The sequence below is a fragment of the Acomys minous genome (genome assembly GCF_964271855.1).
Source record: "Acomys minous genome assembly, chromosome: 2".
NCBI classification, from domain to species: Eukaryota; Metazoa; Chordata; class Mammalia; order Rodentia; family Muridae; genus Acomys; species Acomys minous.
This window is the reverse complement of record NC_140484.1, coordinates 120,336,646-120,357,160: the sequence shown is the minus strand read 5'-3', so window position 1 is coordinate 120,357,160 and position 20,515 is coordinate 120,336,646. Positions and strand designations below refer to the sequence as shown.

Here is a 20,515-nt window from a genome sequence, read left to right as displayed (position 1 = left end):
AATATACTTGAATATATGGCCTTCTTTTGAAGCATGGTCCATTTATCAGGGTCTACACTCTTAGAAAATATTTTCGGACACTCTTTCAGAAGCTATCACTTGCCAGTAGTGTCAAGGCTAATGGTTAGATTTTTGTGCCCATCTCCCATCTACCTGCTGGGGTTTGGTCTGGCTTGTGCTTATGCAGGTAGTTTATATTTCTCTTTATAGATTCTATAAACAAGGTATCTGAGTTCTGCACAATCTAATACATATATATGTTTTACATTCGTGTATTGTCTGTGTGAACATGGGTGCTTACCACAGCATGTATGTGAAAATTAGAAGACACAGATGGATTTCCTACTCACAGCCAATTGTAAAACATTTGGAACATTATACAACTTCACAAGGCTTTCAGTGCTTATATTCTTCTTTTTACAAACAGCTGTACTATTTGATTTTAGCAAGACTTGTTTAAAAAAAAAACAGACAGAATGGAACTGTGTAACTAAGGATGTAAGCCACAACTTCTACTTTCTATGAAAAAAAAAACCCTCCCATCATTTTGGATTTTCCCATCGTGTAGATTTCTTCATGTCTTAAGTGTACTATGTCCCCTGTCAACGTATCTGTGTTATTCACATGTATTTTAGGATGGAGGCCTAGAAGAACAATTTTGTTTGCAAGCTGGGATGCAGAAGAATTTGGCCTTCTTGGTTCTACAGAGTGGGCAGAGGTTGGTTGAAAATTTGCTTCCACATAAATTTTCCTAATTGACAAAGCAGTTGGAACTGTATTGTGAAGCTTGAAAAAAAAATAACAAGTGAATCTTGTGAGACAATGTTGTTATAAAATGTCTTTTGTATGTGTTCTGCCTTTTGATATTGTAGCATGAAGACCCATATACCAAATTTCTGCTTGACAGTCACGCAATCAAGTTATTTTAAAAATTACCAAATGAAAATCATCACCTCCATCTTGGATCTCCCCATCTCACCATGTCTTAACCACGCTTATACTTTTGTGTTGGACCACATTCACACCTATATTTGGCTGTATGTGCCTCATGGGCATGGGTTAGACATGTCTAATTATCCAAAAGGATTGTATCATTGTGCGTAAATTTACAAGAGGAGAATAACATGATTCAGCTGTTAAAGGCACTTGCTGCACAAGCTGGCAATATGAGTCTAATTCATGGGACATAGATGTTGGGAGGAGAGAACTGACCGCTGCAGTCTCTCCTCTGACCATATGTGACATGGCCTACATGCTCACATACCACACATGCAGGTACTAAATAAATACATAACATATAATAAGCCCCCTGGTGCTTTGCTACAATTCTTAGTGCTAGAAATATGCAGTCAGCCACAATTATCAGTAGGTGGCGACATCCTACAGGAGAAGTTGGCTTCGTGATCAGGTTTCCTTTGCAAATTTCCTGACCAGTAAACTGCAAACAGCTAATTTCCTGTGAATCCAAGATATCACCTCTGCCTATATGACAGTTTTTTAAAGTTTCTACTGAAAAGTCTCCTAAATAGATATTTACTGAGAAAAATTATGACAGATGCTTGTGCATTTTTAAATTTCCAATTTCCTTTTCATCCTCCCTGTGTGAACCGTTCATCCTCTTTAATGTAATTTAGAAGAGTTTGCTCTTGTTTCTCACTGCCAACCACTGCGGAAACTTTTTCTAACTTTCTTTTGAGACTTTATAAGTCAAGTTGTGGGAGACATGATCCAACTGCATTAAAATATCGACATTCAAGAAAAGCAGATGTGCCTTGTGTGGGAGGGAGTTCTCTTTATGCTTATAGTGTACATATCTTGTTATAGGAACATTCCAGACTCCTCCAAGAACGTGGTGTGGCTTATATTAATGCTGATTCTTCCATAGAAGGTGACTATATCTGCCTCATTAGAGAACAGTAATTATTCTGGAGGTAACAATTTAGTCGAAGAAGAATTATATCCTAGCACACAGAAAGTAGCCAATCAACATGGAGTTAGGATACCTGTGGCTGGTTTCACGTCTCTTGCCTTGATTCATGGCTGACTTCATGAGTAATTAAGAGACACTTCCCCCACTCTGTACTTCAGCGCTCATTGCTTAAATTTTCTCTTCTATCAGCTTCTCTTAAATGCGGTGACAATTACTTGATGAATGCCTGACATGAACCTGAAGACTCTTTTGCTTTTAGAGGCATATAGGGCATTTAAATATAGGGATTTGTGAGATTGTTAAGCAATCAGTGAAACTCTCAGGGAAGCTTGACAAGCTAAGTTGTAGCCTAGGAACTCATTTAATGATGGACAGTGAGAACTGACTTCACAAAGGTGTATTTTGACCTCCATATGTACACCATGATAACCGCTCCCTCTCTCTCTCTCTCTCTCTCTCTCTCTCTCTCTCTCTCTCTCTCTCTCTCTCTCTCTCTCTCTCTCCCTCCCTCCCTCTCTCTCCCCCTCTCTTTCTCTCTCTCTCTCTCTGTCTGCCTCTCTCAGTGTAAATTCTTTATGCTGATAATGATAGAACAGTGCCTTAATGGAGGGCCGTTGACATTTACACTTTCTTCTTGATGTACATTTCTAGTGTCTAAAGTTTAGCTGACCTAGCGCAGATCAATTCTCCTTCCTTCTCTCATATTAATGGACAATTGCTACACCATTCCCAACAGACTGTCATCTGCATATAGCCACTAATGAAAAAGCATTCCTTCTATATTTAAATCATATAATCTGGGGCTAGAGGTATAGCTCAGAAGTTAGCTAACGTGCCCCATGCCCTGAATTTATTCCCCAACACTACAAAAATACAAATACAAATCTGATCATATGGTATATGTATACCTTACAGAATAAATGCTACAAACAATTTTCAAATAAAGCAAAATGATGTTATTATTGTTGACAATCTTGAACATTTGCTTTTTCCAGTATTTTAGCATATCTCTGGACTTGGGTAATTATGTCTTATCTGGAGCTGAATCATAATTTTTAAGATCAAGAACAAGTACAAATTGGTAAAGGGTGATTGACATACCACAGCTCACACTTCATCTTTCAGTTTTTGCTTAAATTCTCATTTTCAAGGGATATAATAAACCACAAATTTGTGAGTTTATGTTAAACTATAAACATAAAACATAAAGTGATATTTTCATTTATTTGCAAACCTTTTGTAAATAATAAAGCTTGAAAATTTGGGGAAAAAATCTCTACCCAAACCATTTTAATGTCTTCTACAAAAGAACTGTCATCTTCAATTTAGAGCGATTCTGTCATGTGAACTCTCAGACTATTTAGCTGACACTTTTACCAGATGTGTTTTCCATGCTCTCTTAATCACTCCCATGTACTCTTTATGCAATGTAACCCTCATTTTTATCTTTAATGTGCAGAAGAGGCAGCTGTGACACAGAAAATTCAAATAACTTCTCACAGGTCACATGTTATGGATGGTTGAGTCCACATCCATCCCAATTGTTATGCTTTCTTCTCTCCTGTGAGATATTACAGGACTTGGGTATCATATTACATATAAATGGTTCTTGGTCCACTTTTTCACTCAAAAAAAAAACCACATAAACATTTTGTGTGGTGAATGTACATTGGCTTACTACACTTGCAAGTAACAACTACAACAAGCACCAAATGAACAAGCAAACAACACCACCAAACACAAAGTGACAGCATTAAAACAATGCCAGCACCTCAGTAGCATATTCAATAGAATGACTGCGTTTTATTTCTGTAGCTGAAGTTGTATGTATATGCACTTATCTGTATGAAGCCCGAAGTGAGTACAGAATCACAAACGTAATTATTTTGTCCCACAATATGTGCATTTATACTGTAATAAATGCATCAAACCCCATCCAAATAACTCTCTTATAAAGGCATTCATGTATTAAATTTTTCATTTTGCTATATACATATATCTATTCCATATTTTTGAGACAGAGTTCTCACTGAGTAGTTAAGACTGGTCTAGTGTTCATGAACATGCCATTTCAGTCTCCTTAATGGTGGATTTCCAGACCAATAACATTCAGCCTTCAGAGACGGGAAACCTTCTTCGGGAATAAAAGATACCTATCATTGCTGGAAGGAATCTTGTACTGTGGGCACATATGTAGAAACTCTGCTCTAGCAGTCCATTTGGAGAGAAAGTAATAAGAAGATTGTCAATGTGTTAGTGATGTCAAAAACAGACCAAGGACAATAGAAGAGGAGGGTAGCTAGTTTGTAGTGGAAGCAATGTACTGTGCTATTTACAGGAGTCAATACAATCCTCTGAAAACATAACATGAATGCAAAGGGAAAAGAATTCACGCAGAGAACACTGATTCAAGTTGAGGGAACAATATTTGCCAAAACCTTAAAGAAGGGTTCTCAGGTGGGGAGGAAAGTAAAAATTTGTCTGTTTAATTCCCCAGCCTCAGGGCAAGTTTTAACAGTGTCAGTATCAAAGAAGTTGGTTTTTATAGCTTAAAATCAAGGACTTTTTAATTAAGCACATGCTTGAAAGAATACTTAACTATATAGAATGTTTAGTAATAGTCTTTGAATAAATGAATAACAGACACAAAACAAATAAACTTTTCAACCCCTTCCCTCTGTTTCAGGAAACTACACTCTAAGAGTTGATTGCACACCTCTGATGCACAGCTTGGTGTACAACTTAACAAAAGAGGTAAAAAGAGGGAAACACCATCCCAGAGTGATATTTTTGCAGTGCAATTATTATTTTACAAATTGATAGTTTTTATAGCCAACTTTTTTCTTATGACATATTGTCCCTTTCTTAAACTTTCACAGCTAACCAATTCTTTCTCAATATACCACATGCCATCCCTCTACCTCTGTGATGCAGCCTTTAGGCTGCATTCTGTCTGCCAACTCTAGTACAAGAGGGGATAACAGAAACAGAGAAGTAAGGTGGTCTGGGGAGAGAGGGAGGAGGATGCAAAATAATTAATAAAGTAAAAAAATAAAGATCAAAAGAAAGATATAGTTAACCACCACACATCACATATCCCTGGATAATATTTGACTTGTAAACTGCAGAGAACTTAAATAGTTAAGTCTTTCAGCATAAAAAAAAAAAAGAAAGGAAATGAATAAACAGTTATAAAGCAGGTACTGAAGTCACACAGCAGCTGGAACTAGAGTTTAATTCCTTTGCTCTATAACAGCTTTATGCCTCACCCCATCCCTCGGCACGGTAAAATCAGATAGCTCATGATGTAGGAAGAACTGAATGTCTTAAGTAAAAATGCAGCCGTTTTGAGAGAAAGACTAGATGATGCTTTGTAGATCCCTTCTTAATTTTTGCTTTGGACCCCGATCTGTAGCCTTATCAAGAGGGTCTGACATGACACCTCTTCCTTTTAGCAGCAACAGATACCGAAGCTGGTTTGGAGGTTCTCCTTATACTTCCATGTAAATGGATCTTCTTTTTTTTTTTTTTTTTGAGACAAGGTTTCTCCCTGTAGCCTTGGCTCTCCTAGACTCTCACTTTGTAGACCAGGCTGGCCTTACACTCACAGAGATCCACCTGCCTCTGCTTCCCTGAGTGCTGGATTAAAGGCATCTACCACCTTTCACATGGCTAGTGAAAGTCTCTTTTAAGGTAGTAACCTCAGCTGTTTAGGGGTTAAGATATCTTTAGGTTTAGATAGATTTTTTAAGTCGACAGAGATGAGATATGATAGCTATTTGTTCTCATTCAGAATTATAGAAACACCAAGATAGGAAAGATGTTCTCTACAATATGGTCAAATACAATTAGCCAAAACACCAAGAATGTAACATTCATGTAGTCCCTGACGGTTCTGTGATTCTTATTGCTGTATGTATTTTTTTATTTTCATTTTAAATTTTTATTTATTTTTATTTAAGTAGTATTTCTTATTTATGCATAATAATATAAATGCATATGTCAAAAATTAAATAAAGTGTTCTTTGAAGCATTAGAAAAGTCTCGGTAGGTAGTGAAGATCCTCCTTTCTCAGCCCCCAGACTGCTGGGGTTACAGAAGTTGCACCATCACTCTGATGTGTGACAGACTTTTGAGACTGACTGAGAATGCACTGCAAAAACCAAACATAAACCAGAAAACCTGACCATTGACATACTTACCAATTCAAATGAATTTCTAAGAAAACGACAATTCCTTCAGATAGAAACCATAAATAACACCACTAAGCTTTATTCAAAACATGGAATTCAATTAGGACACATGATTTCTTCTAGAGATACAAAAAATATATTAATTAGAAATTGTATATCATGGTTAATATCTGCTTCATTTAAATGCAGTTTTACAGTTACTAAGTGGCATGTAAAATTTAAATTCCTCAATCTAGTATTTCTGAGAATTCTCACTGTCCATTCATTTAAGTTAAGTAATGAGGAAGCTTAGCTGTTTGTTTTGTCCCTCTTCTAAATTAGTGACCTGCCTCTACAGCTGTAAAAATACTGCTAGGCCAGGGTTAGCATGTACGATTCATGAAAGTTTTTTGTTTGTTTGTTTGGGGAGATTTTTTTGCAGTTATCTAAAAATGTTTATTTGATTGAGTGATAATTTTAATAATACAGGGTATACTTTAAAATATATGTTTCTTAAGAAAATAGAGAATGAATTTTAAAATGTCAGTAAAATATTTTGTTTCTTTACTCCTATTTTATAGGTTAGATGCTGATACATCTTCTAGTTCTCTTCTTCTGCTAGAGAAATCTAATTAGTGTACATATAATTATTTACAGATATATTTGTAACAGAATATACTACATTGAGCTGTATAGCTTTGTATAAAAATGTTTAAATGATGTAGGTACTTAATATTTTAAAAACTGATCTTATTGAAAGGTATTACACTTGACAGTTATTAAGTTTGAAATAAATTTTTCTACAAATTCTTTCACTAAACCAAAATTACAATAGAACCTTAGTGATGCTCAGATTATTAAATATTCATGGTACAACTTTATATATTCTAATTCTAAAATTCAATAATTGGTCATGTTGTACTCCTTTATGTTTTTCACCCATAAGGCAGAAAATGCTTTTCAATTCTTGTGTTAGAACACTCACGAAAAATAATCAATTAAAACAATACAAACCATTAATTACATTGCCTTATGCTGTTTAATTGGATATGGTGCTTAATGATTTCAGTATATGTCTTGTAAGACTTTTGTAATCTGAGAGACAAGAGGCAGTGGCAGCAGAAATAATTTTCTTTCTTTCTTCGGAATATTTTCTTAGTAGGAGAATTATATGGTTTTGAGAATAGTTTTTTTTTTTTTTTTGATCTAGGAAAACTGGCCTATGATTGTTCTCCACAATGATTTACAAATAATTTGATGAATTTTTTTCTATGTGCCCTAAATCTTCACACTTTCACCTACAAATGTATGGATATTTTCCCTTCATAAATTTCTTATTGTAATTCTCAAATGCTTATGCTTGACATTGAAGCCAAAGCCTACAGCATACCAGGAAAGCACCACAGAGAAGCTGCGTAATTCTTAGCACCTTCTAATATAGAGATCTCATCTCTTGTTTTATGAAATATAGTTGAATTTATCACTTTCTCATTAATGGACATTAAGCTTATGGATCGGTTTTGTGATTGTTCTCTTGTTTATGACTTGTGTAGTTGCAAAGTCCGGACGAAGGTTTTGAAGGCAAATCTCTTTATGACAGCTGGAGAGAAAAGAGTCCTTCCCCCGAGTTCATTGGAATGCCCAGGTACACAAACAACTCAGGTATTCTACAAAGTTTGGTTGGTGTGTGAATTATTCTGAAAATGAGAGTGCATTTGTTTCAGTTGTTAGTAAGAAGTAACTTTCAAAATGCTTTTACATTGGACATAATAAACCCAGTGCTTAGGTTTATAGTGAAATATTACCATGGGTTTTGAAATTAAATCTAAGGGTTTCAAGATTGATTTTTTTTGACAAGCTGTGTGAAAGGGGCAGCAACCAAGCTTCTAATGTCAAGGGCCCTTCAAAATATACTTTGAAAAATAACTAATATATTTAAAGAAAAGGGATAACAATGGTACCCAGGAGGATACAAGATACTTGTACATAGCCAATGTTAAAGCTCACAATGGAGAAGATGGAACACAATTCCTTTCAAATATCTATCACTTATCAGTCTATAGTTATTCATTTTACTGAATGCCATGGTATTTACAAATATTTTGTTTACTCTGATAATATTATAACTATGACTTAGTGGTTGTATCTTTACATGTAAGAGAAGGGAAATAAATATCTCAATAGTTTGTAGAGCTAGACATCTACAGTGCAAATATATTAAGATAATATAACAGTTTATATCCTAATTATATGAATATGGCTGATTCCTTTTACCAGTTTATACAACAGACACAGAAGAAATGGATATTTTGACTGAAAGCGTTTTCCAGCCTCTGATATAAACTTTGATTTATCAAAGTGCTCCTCCATAAAAGAGAAATATACAGGAAGTGCATTTTTCAGTATCTTATTTCAACTGTATGTCTAAGGCTCTTATATTTGTGTTAGTATAGTCTGAATCTAGTATTTGACCATTGATCTTTAGGCAATGAACAAAGTACTCTGAATTAAATCTACTAATTTTATCTCTCAAAGAATTAGCAAGCTCGGGTCTGGCAATGACTTTGAAGTGTTTTTCCAAAGACTTGGAATTGCTTCAGGCAGAGCCCGATATACTAAAAATTGGGTAAGTCTAAATTAGTGAATTCTTAAGGGTTAAATGTAGGTATATTTTAACCAAATTAATATGTTTTACTTCAAAAAGTACCCCAGGCGTTAAGAGAAACAAAGGGTTGGACAGCAAAATAGAGATGTCTGATTGATTGGTTTTTGCCTCTATTACCACGAGCCTCTATTCATTTTCCAGATGGAACTTATACTGCTTTCTGCAGAACTGAACACAATGCTTCCCTTAAGTCATCAGTCCTCATCCTGTGGGTTTCTACCCCTTGTGGGTCAAATGACTCTTTCACAGGGGTCATATGTAAGATAGCCTGCATATCAGATATTTACATAAGGATTCATAATAATAACAATGTTACCGTTTAAAGGTAGCAACAAAGATAGTTTTGTGAGTGGGGTCACCATAAAATGGCATATTCTATTAAAAAGGGTCTTCGCATTAGAAAGGGTGCCTTAACTGTATTCTGCTACATTTATTTGGTGACTCGATATTCACTTCATCATTTAAGCTGGTTGGGTTCATCTCCCCCTCCTTTTCACTCAAAATTAATCAAAATAATCAATACCTGAAAATATTTTGTCTATTGCTTGATCATCGGTTAAAGAACATTGGTATAATACAACAAAATTATAGGTTATCTTCATTCCTTTTATTTCTTATCAATTAATTATTTACTTTATATGCTATTTACAGCTTCCTCTCCCTACTCTTCTCCCAGACCCTCCCTCTCCTCTCCCCTCCCACTATGTGGTCTCCTGTTCTTCTCAGAGAAGGGGAGGCCTTCAAGGATATCAACCTGCCTTGGCATATCAAGTTGTAGTAAGACTTCTGTCATTGAGGCTAGACAAGGCAGTCCAGTTAGGATCCAAAGGCAGGCAACATAGTCAGCGACAGTTCCTGCCCCTAATGTTAGAGATGCCACATGAGGACCAAGGGGCACATCCGTTACATATGTGTAGGGTGCCTAGGTCCCTCCCATGTATGTTCGCTTGGTCGGTGGCTCAGTCTCTGTGAAACTCTATGGGCCCAGATAAATTGATATTGTAGGCTTCATTGTGTTTTCATGACCCATCTGCCACTATTTAAAAATTAATTAATTGATTAATTAACATCCTGGTAGGAAGTTCCATTTCCTTCCCCTCTCTCTCACCTCCCTTCCTCTTCCTCCCTGTCCAGCCCTCTAATCCCCCCCCCCTTTACTTCCCCTGTGTTCCACTCCCTTTCTCCTTAGAAAAGTGGAAAGCTCCCCTAAGTATCAATCCACCCTCTCATATCAAAATATGACTGTGCACATCTTCTTCTACTGTGTCCAGAAAAACCTGTACAGCTAGGGAAAAGGGATCCAAAGGCAGGCAACAGAGTCAGAAACAACCCTTGTTCCTGTTGTTAGAGGTCTCACTTGAGGACTAAGCTGTAAATCTGTTATATATGTGTGGGGGGCCTAGAATCATTCCATGGATGCGATCTGGTTGGTGGTTCAGTTTCGAGCCCATATGGGTGCAGGTTATTTGATTGTATATGCTTTCTTGTGGTATCCTTAACCTTTCAATCCTTTTTCCCACTCTTTCAAAAGATTCCCCAAGCTCCACCTAATGTTTGGCTATAGGTCTCTTTATCTGTTTTCATCAGCTTCTGAGTGAAGCCACTCAGATGACTGTCATGCTAGTCTCCTGTCTGAAAATATAGCAGAATATTATTATTAGTGTCAGTGGTGGTCTTTCTTTCGGTGTGCAACTCAAGCTGGGCGAGTCATTAACTGGCTAGATCAAAGGTTTCATGTAGGTTTGTGTCCCTCTCCCTCAAATGGAAGTCTCACCTGGCTACAGGAGGTGGCCCCTACAGGCTCCATATCTCCTCTGCTAGAAGGCTCAGCTAGGGCCACCACCATAGACTCCTGGGAACCTACACTGTCATAGAGATGCCAGCCCATAGATTTCACTTCTCTCTCCAAGCCTATTCCCCCTTCTCCCCCCAAGCCCTGTGCCCCTCACAACCACCTCGCTTGCCTAGTTCCCTCACTCCATCTACTTCAGAAGCTGCTATTAACATAGTTGAGCAGGTATCCTTGTGGTATTTGGGAGCGTCTTTTGGGTATATTCCTAGGAGTGGTATAGCTGGATCTTGAGATAGAACAATTTCCAGTTTTGTGACGGTAGTCTGGTTGATTTCCAAAGTGGTTGTGCAAGTTTTCACTATTATCTGCAACGTAGGAGGAGTGTTCCTCTGGCTTCACATCCTCTCCATCATGTGCTGTCACTTGAATTTTTGTTCTTAGCCATTCTGATTGGTATAAAATGGAATATGAAAATCATTTTGGTTTGTATTTTCCTGATGACATTGAACATTGCTTTAGGTGCTTGTCTGCCATTCTCTTATTCCTCTGTCAAGAATTCTGTTTATCACCAGGAAACTGAGACAGAGGGGAGGACATTCTAGTCGGACTCTAGATGAGAGAAACATGGGAGAAAGGCAAAGTAGAAGGATCCAGAGGGTCCTAGAAGCCTACAAGTAGAACATTATGATAGGCAGGTTTGGGCACAGGGGTCCCGCTCAAACTAAGGCACCAGCCAAGGACAATACAGGCAGTAAACCTTAAACCCCTACCCAGATCTAGCCAATGGACAGAACACTCTCCACAGTAGAGTGGAGAGTGGGATATGACTTTCTCACATACTCTGGTGCCTCACCTTTGACCATGTCCCCTGGAGGGGGAGACCTGGTGGCACTCAGAGGAAGGACAGCAGGTTACCAAGAAGAGACTTGATACCCTATGAACATACACAGGGGGAGGTAATCCCCCTCAGGAACAGTCATAGGGGAGGGGAATAAGGGGAAAATGGGAGGGAGGGAAGAATGGGAGGATACAAGGGATGGGATAACCATTGAGATGTAACAAGAATAAATTAATAAAGGAGAGAAAAAAAATTCTGTTTATCTCAGTACCTCATTTTAAAATTGCATTTTTTGTTTGTTTGTGTAGGGTTAGTGAACATCTTTGCCCCTTCTGTGGGCTGCCATTTTGTCCCATTGATAGTGTCCTTTGCCTTGCATAAGCTTTTCAATTTCACAAAGTTCTATTTATTAATTGTTCATCTTAGTGCCTGAGCTGTTGGTCCTGTTGAGGAAGTAGTCTCCTGTGCCGATGAGCTCAAGGCTCTTCCCCACTTTTTTTCTAAAAGGTTTAGTGTATCTGGTTTTACCTTGGGGTCTTTGATCCACTTGGACTTGAGTTTTTCACAGGGTGATAAATGTGAATCTGTTTACACTCTTCAACATGTAGACATCCAGTTAGACCAGCACCATTTGTTGGGATGCTTTCTTTTCTTCATTGTTTGGTTTTGGCTCCTTTTTCAGAAATCAAATGTCTCTAGCTGTATAGGTTTATTTCTGAGCTTTCTATTTGATTCCATTGATTAACCTGTTAGCTTTTATGCCAACACCATATGATTTTATTTCTATTGCTTTGTACTAGAGCTTGAAGTTAGAGATGGTAATATCTCCAGAAGATCTTTTATTGTATAGGACTGTTTTAGCTATCCTGGGTCTTTTATTTTTCCACATGAAGTTGAGAATTGCTCTTTTAATGTCTATAATAAACTGTATTGGAATTTTGATGGGAATCCATTGAAAATGCAGATTAATTAGGGTAAGATGGTCATTTTAACTATGTTAATACTATTGGTCAATGAATATTGGAGATCTTTCCATATTCTGATGTCTTCTTTAATTTCTTTCTTCAGAGATTTGATGTTCTTGTCATATAGGTCTTTCAAATGTTTGTTTGGAGTTGCATCATGGTATCTTATATGTGGCTATTGTAAAGGGTGATGTTTCCCTAATTTCTTCTGTAGTCTGTTTAACTATTGTATAAAGGAGGCCTACTGATTGTTTTTTAATTAATTTTGTGTCCAGCCACTTTGCTGAAGGTATTTATTAGTTTTAGAAGTTCTCTGGTAGGATTTTCGGGGTCATTTATGTATACTATCATATAATCTGTAAATAGCAATACTTTGACTTCTTCTTTCCCAACTTATATCCCCATGATCTCCTTTAGTTTTCTTAATGCTCTAGCTAGAACATCAAGTTCTATATTGAAGAGATATGGAGAAAGTAGGCAGGCTTGTCTTGTCCCTGATTTTACTAGAGGATTGCTTTCAGTTTCTCTGTTGGCTTCCTGTCTGTTGCCTTTATTATGTTTAGTTATGTTCCTTGTGTCCCTGATCTCTCCAAACTTTTAACATGAAGGAGTATTGGAGGTTGTCAAAAGCTTTTCCAACAACTAATGTGATGATCACGGGTTTCTTCTTTCAGTTTGTTTATATGGTGAATTACATTGATGGATTTTTGTATGTTATACCATCCCTGCATTCCTGGGATGAAGCCTACTTGATCATAGTGGATGGTATTTTTTATTTTTGATGGGCTCTTAGAATTGGTTTGTACTTTATGGAGTATGTTTGTATCCATGTTCATAAGAGAAATAGGTCTGAAATTTTCTTTATTTGTTGAGTCTTTGTGTGGCTTAGGTATCAGGGTGAGTGTGGCTTTATAGAACAAGTTTGGCAATTTTTCTTCTGTTTCTTTTTTGTGGAATACTTTGAGGAGGATTGGTATTAGTTCTTTTTTCAAGGTCTGATAGAATTCTGTGTTAAAACCATCTTTTGTTGTTGTTGTTGGGAGAATTTTAATGAATGCTTCTATTTCTTTAGGGGTTATAGACCTATTTAAATTGTTTATGTAATCTTGATTATCCTTTGGTAAATGGTATCTATAAAAAAATCAACCATTTCATTGGAATATCTAGTGTTTTGTGGGGGATTCTGGTGAAGATATATTGCCCTGGTTTTTGTTAATTGTGTTCTTATGTTGGCTTTTAGCCATCTGGCTGTCCACGGCTTTGACTGTTTGTTCTCAGGAAATTGGAAATTTGGGGGCCTTTGTGATCCAGTAAGGTCCTACAGGCCTCCTTAAGACAACTAGTAGATCTGAACCGAAGGCTGCATCTGGAAGTGTCTGACTCAGAAGTACTCTTCAGAATGGCTCCTGGCACTCAGATTTAACTGGCCTCCATCTTCTTTGATATAGGACTCTGTTTGCTCCTATTGTCCAGCACTCAGCACTGCCCTCTGGGAAGCGGGAGGAATCCGAGGTCTGGCTTCTGGTTACCTGGAATTGTGGATGTACACTCAAGTAGGCAGAAAGCACCCAGGCAGGTGGAAAGCACAGGACAGGCAGAAAGTGCTGAGAGTGCTGTGAGCCTGATCATGCACAACTCTTGTGCTCTGGAGTCAGCCTCGGGGTTGTGGGAACTGTGTGTCCCCAGCTCCTGGGATGTCTCTTCCTGTCCAGAAAACACTGACATCAGTGTTTTGGAGACAACTGCCAGGTTACTTACTGGTTCTGTAGTCTCTGACCCTCTGACATTTAGATATGTGCTCCCTAGATGCCACCATGTTGAAAGTGATAATGTTCTTTATGTCAGTAAAAGAGAAACAAAATGAGACAAGATGAAAGACGTTATTCAGCAGTTCACCATGGGAAATATCCTTGATTTTCACATATGCAACTTTCCTTGTGCTTTTATGAGCATCACTTCTCATCCTAAGGATGTCTCCAAGTTAATTATTAGGGTCCTTAATACTTGGTTTCTCCACTTTGGCATGCTGTTTCTCAGAGCGTTTTCTGTGAGATTTTTAGTGATAAATGCTTTGGCATATTCACCTATATTCTATTTTGTAATATAGCTTCACTTGTGTTTAATAATTCCACAACTTTGTTTTAAAATAATTTATCTTCTAATGCAGCAATGTAGCGTTCTTCTTTGGAATCCCAACACATTTCCACATTTCTGATATTTTGTCCCCCAATAAATGTTTTCACATTTGTTTTTGTAGTATGTGTATATGTGTGTTCATTGCACATGCCTACAGTATTCCTTTACTATATTCTAATTTTCTGAGTTTACATGGTCCCTGTCTTTTATTGACCAAACAGCCTTAATAATACCACAGTAAATACTATGCTATGCCTTTTGTTATGAGCTATATTAAAGAGATGCATTTTTTATTTTTCCTTTTAGAAAACAAACAAAGTCAGCAGCTATCCACTCTATCACAGTGTCTATGAAACATATGAGTTGGTAGAAAAATTTTATGATCCAACATTTAAATACCACCTCACTGTAGCCAAGGTTCGAGGAGGGATGGTATTTGAACTGGCCAATTCTATTGTGCTTCCCTTTGACTGTCAAGGATATGCTGTAGCTCTGAAAAAGCATGCTGAAAGCATCTACAACATTTCACTGAAGCATCCAGAAGAGATGAAGGCATACATGGTATCATTTGGTATGTTGCAATTTATCTTTCAAATTCACTCTTGTGTTTCTACTGCTTTCTCATGTTATTTCCGTTATACTGGGTCAGATAGTCTTTTTCTCCAAAGATATGTTTTTAATTATATAGAAGCTCAAAAAAGTTAAAATGCCTAATAAAATTTAAAAAATTATTTTCTATATTGTTTCTGTACAGTTGGGGTATTTGGCTAAATACTAAACTCCTGGGCTGAAGAGATCCTTCTGCTTCAATTTCCTGAGTTCTGAGACTGCAGACATTGGTACCTTATTTGTTTTGGAAATAACGTTGTCAAATATTTTGATAATTTCAATTTCCATTTCAGATCCCTTGTTTTCTGCAGTAAATAACTTTACGGAAATTGCATCCAAGTTTAATCAGAGACTTCAAGACTTAGATAGAAGCAAGTATGTCATGTTTTCGTCACAGAAATAGCTTTGGAAATTGTTTCGTATTTCTGTCTTCACTCTAATATACGCTGTGCAGGGTTGTGTGTCACTCAGAGGTTTTATTTCTGACATGAGTTGCAACTGGATGTCAGTGTATGACATAAAACTTACCTGCTTTAGTATTGACTCAATTGTGTTTTTGTTTCTTTTGCTGCTTTTTTCACTCACTGTGCATGAATCTGCAAGTGCATTATTTTGTTCTTGGAGAGTTCTTCTTCTCAACTTCTGCTTGAAGTCATTATGTCTACACACAGACCGTCCTTTCCACCTCCAGCTGAAGAAATAATTTATCAAGAACAATAACTACTGTGAAGTCATTATTTTTAGAAGTCATGAACAAATAGGATTAATTCTGTGTGAAAACCAAAATCATAAACAAAATTTGAGAAATCTTACAATATTGCCCCTGTTTCATGGTGAAACCATAAATTTTGTCAAAGTTATCCTTAGTTTTTGAATTAGAGTTATAACCCCGAATAATGTGTAGGGTTTCTCTGAGGTTAAAAGTTACTATAAAAGCATAAACACAAGTAAGGGACTATTTCATGTTATTATTAAAAGCAATGTAAAATGAAGCTATGGATAAATTAATGGATAAAACACTACTATATAATAAAATGATAATTTTCACTAATTATATATATATCAGGGCATGTTTAGAGTACTGAATTCAGTAATTCTTTGCTGAGCTATCCATGGTTTTTTTTGGTAGATTTTTAATTCCATTGATTCATTTTATTTAAAATTACAACCTCTTACTTAACCCCACACTGTCCCTTAGGAGTTTGAAATTTGCAAAAAAAATTCAAATTATATTTGAATACTGACAAAAATATAGAGTAAGAATGATATCTTTGACAGATTTTTCTTTAGCACAAAGAATATTATACCTTGTCATGAATTAAATATTGGTAATTTACATAAATTTGATAGATATTAATAGATTTACACATTTCAATATTGAAATTAATTTGTGAGTAGATTCTTAGGATCTCTAATTTTGACAGTAAATACAAACCCAGGCTTATTACGTTTCATTAGTATCAAAGTTAGTATTACATTTTCCTACCAGCGCGTTACTGCTTCAGAGTTGTTTAAGTTGAATAGTTTTTATAGGACTTCTGTAATATGACGATTATGGATGCTGATATTTATTTTTAATTTATTAATTTGGTTTTTGAAATTATAATATAATTACGTAATTTTTCCCTTCCCCATCCTTCCTTGAATCTTTCTATAACCCTCTTTGATCTTTTTAAAATTCATGGCTTCATCTTTCACTAATTATTGTTACAATAACTGTAAATACGTAAGTACCTCTTTAATTTGTATAATGGTACTAATATACTTAATTTAAGTGGTTCAATGATTTAAAATAGATCAGTGAGATTCATTCTGTTGTGAACTTTTAGTGTGCCAGGCCGTGTTCATATTTTCATGAAGGTATGGCTTTATTAATTTCCTTTTAGCCCCATGTCACTGAGAATTATGAATGACCAGCTGATGTATCTGGAACGCGCATTCATCGATCCTTTAGGGCTACCAGGCAGGCCTTTCTACAGGTGAGGAAAACAAGTCTATAATGTAATATCAATTTAAAAATTGTTTTTTGGTGTAAAACATATTATGGTATGTTTATTTTTAATATTTTTAATATTTTTAGTGATACTCACTGTGCATGGACAATTAGGCTGTACACAATCAATTTCTTTCAAACGTACCATGCACTTTGTCCTCATGCCACTTTCACTCACTACCATCAGTACTCTGTGCCCTTGTCCTTCTTTCTTCATTCCTCCAGTGCCCCTTCGATTTCTAAGGGTCTTTAAGGATTCTAGGGCACAAATATTAGAGAAAATATGAATTTGTCTTTCGGTGTATAATTTCTATGGTTTATATTTGTACACATTTGCTAGCAGGCAGCATAATTTGATTCTTCTTGGTGGCTAACTAAATCTCCATTGTGTACATAGGCCACTTTCTTTTCCATTAATTAATTGACTGGTATGTATGGTGATTACATAATTTGGCTGCAATGTATAGTACTACAGTAAGCACAGACATGTAGTTATCTCTGTTGTACATAGAGAGTCCTTCAGGCATAAATCCACAAGTGGTGCAGCTGAGTTATCCTGGCATTTCTATGTATAGTTTTCTTGAGCTACCATAGTAAGCTAAGTGCACCTCAACTTATCGTGTAAGTTTCTACATCTCCCTACACCCTCAACAACATTTGCTCTCGTATATTAGTTATTGTGGAGAGATGGAATCTCAAGGTTGTTTTAATTTAAATTTCCATGATAATTAGTATGTTGAATGCCTTCGTAAAACTGTTTACTGAATATTAGTGCTTCAGTTTTTAAAACAGTGTATTTATTTCATTTGCCCATTTATTTACTGACTTGTTTAGGGCGTGGGTGTTTAATACATGTGTTACTTATATATTCTAGATATCAATCCACATCTGTTTAACTAGCAAAGCCTTTCTCCAATTTCATTGTTGTGTCCTTCAGTTGGTTGTTTTTTGCTGCACAGGATATTTAAGATTTCATTACCTCTCCTTTGTCAATTCTTGGCCTTAGACCTTGTCTATATCTACACCTACATCTTGAAATGTTCTCCCTGTTTATATATATATATATATATATATATATATATATATATATATATATATATATATATATTATAATTTTAGGTCTTACACTGTTGTCTTTTATTTATTATGAAATGATATGATTGTGGTACATGGTGAGATACAGCGATATAAAAATAGTTTTTTATCTAGCTTATCCAGCACTATTTGTTGAAGAGGATATTTTTTCCTTAATGAATGTTTTTGACATCTTTCTAAATGTGAAGACCCATTTCTTGGCCATCTCTTTTATTCTGTGTGTCCATGAGCTGTTTTCTGTAATATGCTTTTTTGATACTGAGGTTCAAATGGCTTGAAATCAAGTACTGTAATACCTTCACTATCAATTTTTTAATCTCAGAATTTTCAGAATCATTTTGAGTTGTTGGAGTCAATGATAGACAACTTGAGATTTAGAATCAAGTAAGAGACACACATGAGGGTGTGAGATTATTTATGGAACTGTTTAACCAAATTCAGAACTCTTAGGGCCAGTGGCATTATGACATAACCCAGGGTCTGGATCATCAGTATTCATGTCTCTGCTGCCAGACAATAGATACAATATGCTCAGCAGGCTCATAGCTCTGCTGCCATGCCTCTACCACCATAGCAGACTATACCCTTAAACTGTGAGACAAACTGTACCCGTATCTCCTGATGTTGATTTTGGGATGTATTTTGTCACAGCAGGGAGAAAGTGAGATGATAGAGGAAATTAGATCTGAGTGTGGGTTGTTGTTGTGACAATCTGACTGTGGCTTATTGTCCTTTGGAATTAGTTCGTGGGTGGAATATGGGATATTTTATAAATAAATCCCTAAAATAGGGTAAGCTGACCTTATTGAGCCCCTTTTGTTGAGAGTTAGGAAGACTAGAGAAACAGAGAATGGATATACATCTCACCAGCTTCAGAGGAGTACAAAGACTCTACTTGAGGTTCAGCACAAAATGAGGTCATATGCTAAATTGTCTCAGCACTAGGAAGGCTTAGACCACTGTGCTATACTTTAAGAACTTAAATGGGGCTAAATTAAGAAGATAATGGAGTAATTTGTTTTGTGTAAGCTTTATTATGAATCGTGATATCAGTGTACACAGACATCTATGTTTCAGTTGGGAATCTGGTGTAAACATCATCACTTACTGTTGCTCTGAATGGGACTAACAATCTTATCACTTTTCCTCTCAGATTAATTTTCTCCTCTGAGGTCACTAACATCAACATTATAGCATATTACTAACCTACTGTGAACTACTATTAACTTTTTTATTCTTGGGAAATATGGATTCATAATTCTTATGGAAATATCATAATAAATCAGTTTTTATTCTTCTGCATGATATAGGTAGATGACTATTCTTGATGTGGCCAAATGACCTCCTGTACTGACCCTGGAAGTAGATCAGAGCTAAAATATAACAGTTAAGACAGTTAATATTATTTTTATAGCTCTGATCCACTTTCAGTTATCCATTAAAAGTAAAAATTATGTTTGTTAATGTGGCAGGAGATTATTGCATTTTAAGTTCAGGTAACAAGTCTCTTATTAAATCCATAAAATACAACTCCTGCATAGCGCCTTGTTCTCTTGTATGTTGTTTGTGCAACTAATAAACAGAAATCTGTTTCTTCAACAGGCATATCATCTATGCTCCGAGCAGCCACAATAAGTATGCAGGAGAGTCATTCCCAGGGATTTATGATGCACTTTTTGATATTAATAGCAAAGTGGACCCTTCTAAAGCTTGGAATGAAGTGAAGAGACAGATTTCTATTGCGGCCTTCACAGTGCAAGCTGCGGCAGGGACTCTGAGAGAAGTAGCCTAAGGGCACTTTAGAAAGTCCATATGGAGTAGTTATGATATTATTATGAGAAGGATGTACAGATACAAAAATATGTTTGAGATTTTAATATTATGTATAATAACTGTATATATGAGCATATATCCTTGTGTGTGTGAGTGTGTGATGTGTGTGAATGTGTGTGTGTGTGTGTGTGTGTGTGTGTGTGTGTGTGTGTGTATGTGTGTGTTTCATTGTGGGTCAAAAAAGAAAAATGGATTAATTTCTATTTTGTAATTTCAGAATGTATTTCTAAAATTTTAAATTCCATTAAGTATTAAAAGTAAGATGAACAGTCTAATATAGTGATGTGTTTATCTGATAGTTTTCAGAACTCCAATACAGCATTCCTAGATCTAACACTCTCATTTCAATGTAAACAAGCATCACTTCATTATGGAACACACTTGGGATAGTGCACAAGGCTTCTCTACCTGGGACCTTGATGCTGCTTGGGAACCCAAAGTCTGAGCGGATAACACTTCTTGCAATCCTTATCATTATAAAGTATAA

The 20,515-nt window shown here is 36.1% G+C and overlaps 1 protein-coding gene across 1 annotated transcript in view; it reads left to right on the top strand.

The window, feature by feature from the left end:
- Positions 1 to 20,303, top strand: part of FOLH1 (folate hydrolase 1) — a 54,680-nt gene extending 34,377 nt beyond the window's left edge. Inside the window, exons 11-19 of the mRNA XM_084773378.1 lie at positions 636 to 718; positions 1,825 to 1,888; positions 4,617 to 4,684; positions 7,656 to 7,747; positions 8,638 to 8,728; positions 14,805 to 15,069; positions 15,401 to 15,482; positions 16,994 to 17,086; positions 19,798 to 20,303. Of these exons, the coding sequence (XP_084629504.1) occupies positions 636 to 718; positions 1,825 to 1,888; positions 4,617 to 4,684; positions 7,656 to 7,747; positions 8,638 to 8,728; positions 14,805 to 15,069; positions 15,401 to 15,482; positions 16,994 to 17,086; positions 19,798 to 19,987 (1,028 nt within the window). The 3' untranslated portion in view covers positions 19,988 to 20,303. The remainder of the gene's footprint in view (positions 1 to 635; positions 719 to 1,824; positions 1,889 to 4,616; positions 4,685 to 7,655; positions 7,748 to 8,637; positions 8,729 to 14,804; positions 15,070 to 15,400; positions 15,483 to 16,993; positions 17,087 to 19,797) is intronic.
- The last annotated feature ends 212 nt before the right edge of the window (positions 20,304 to 20,515 follow it).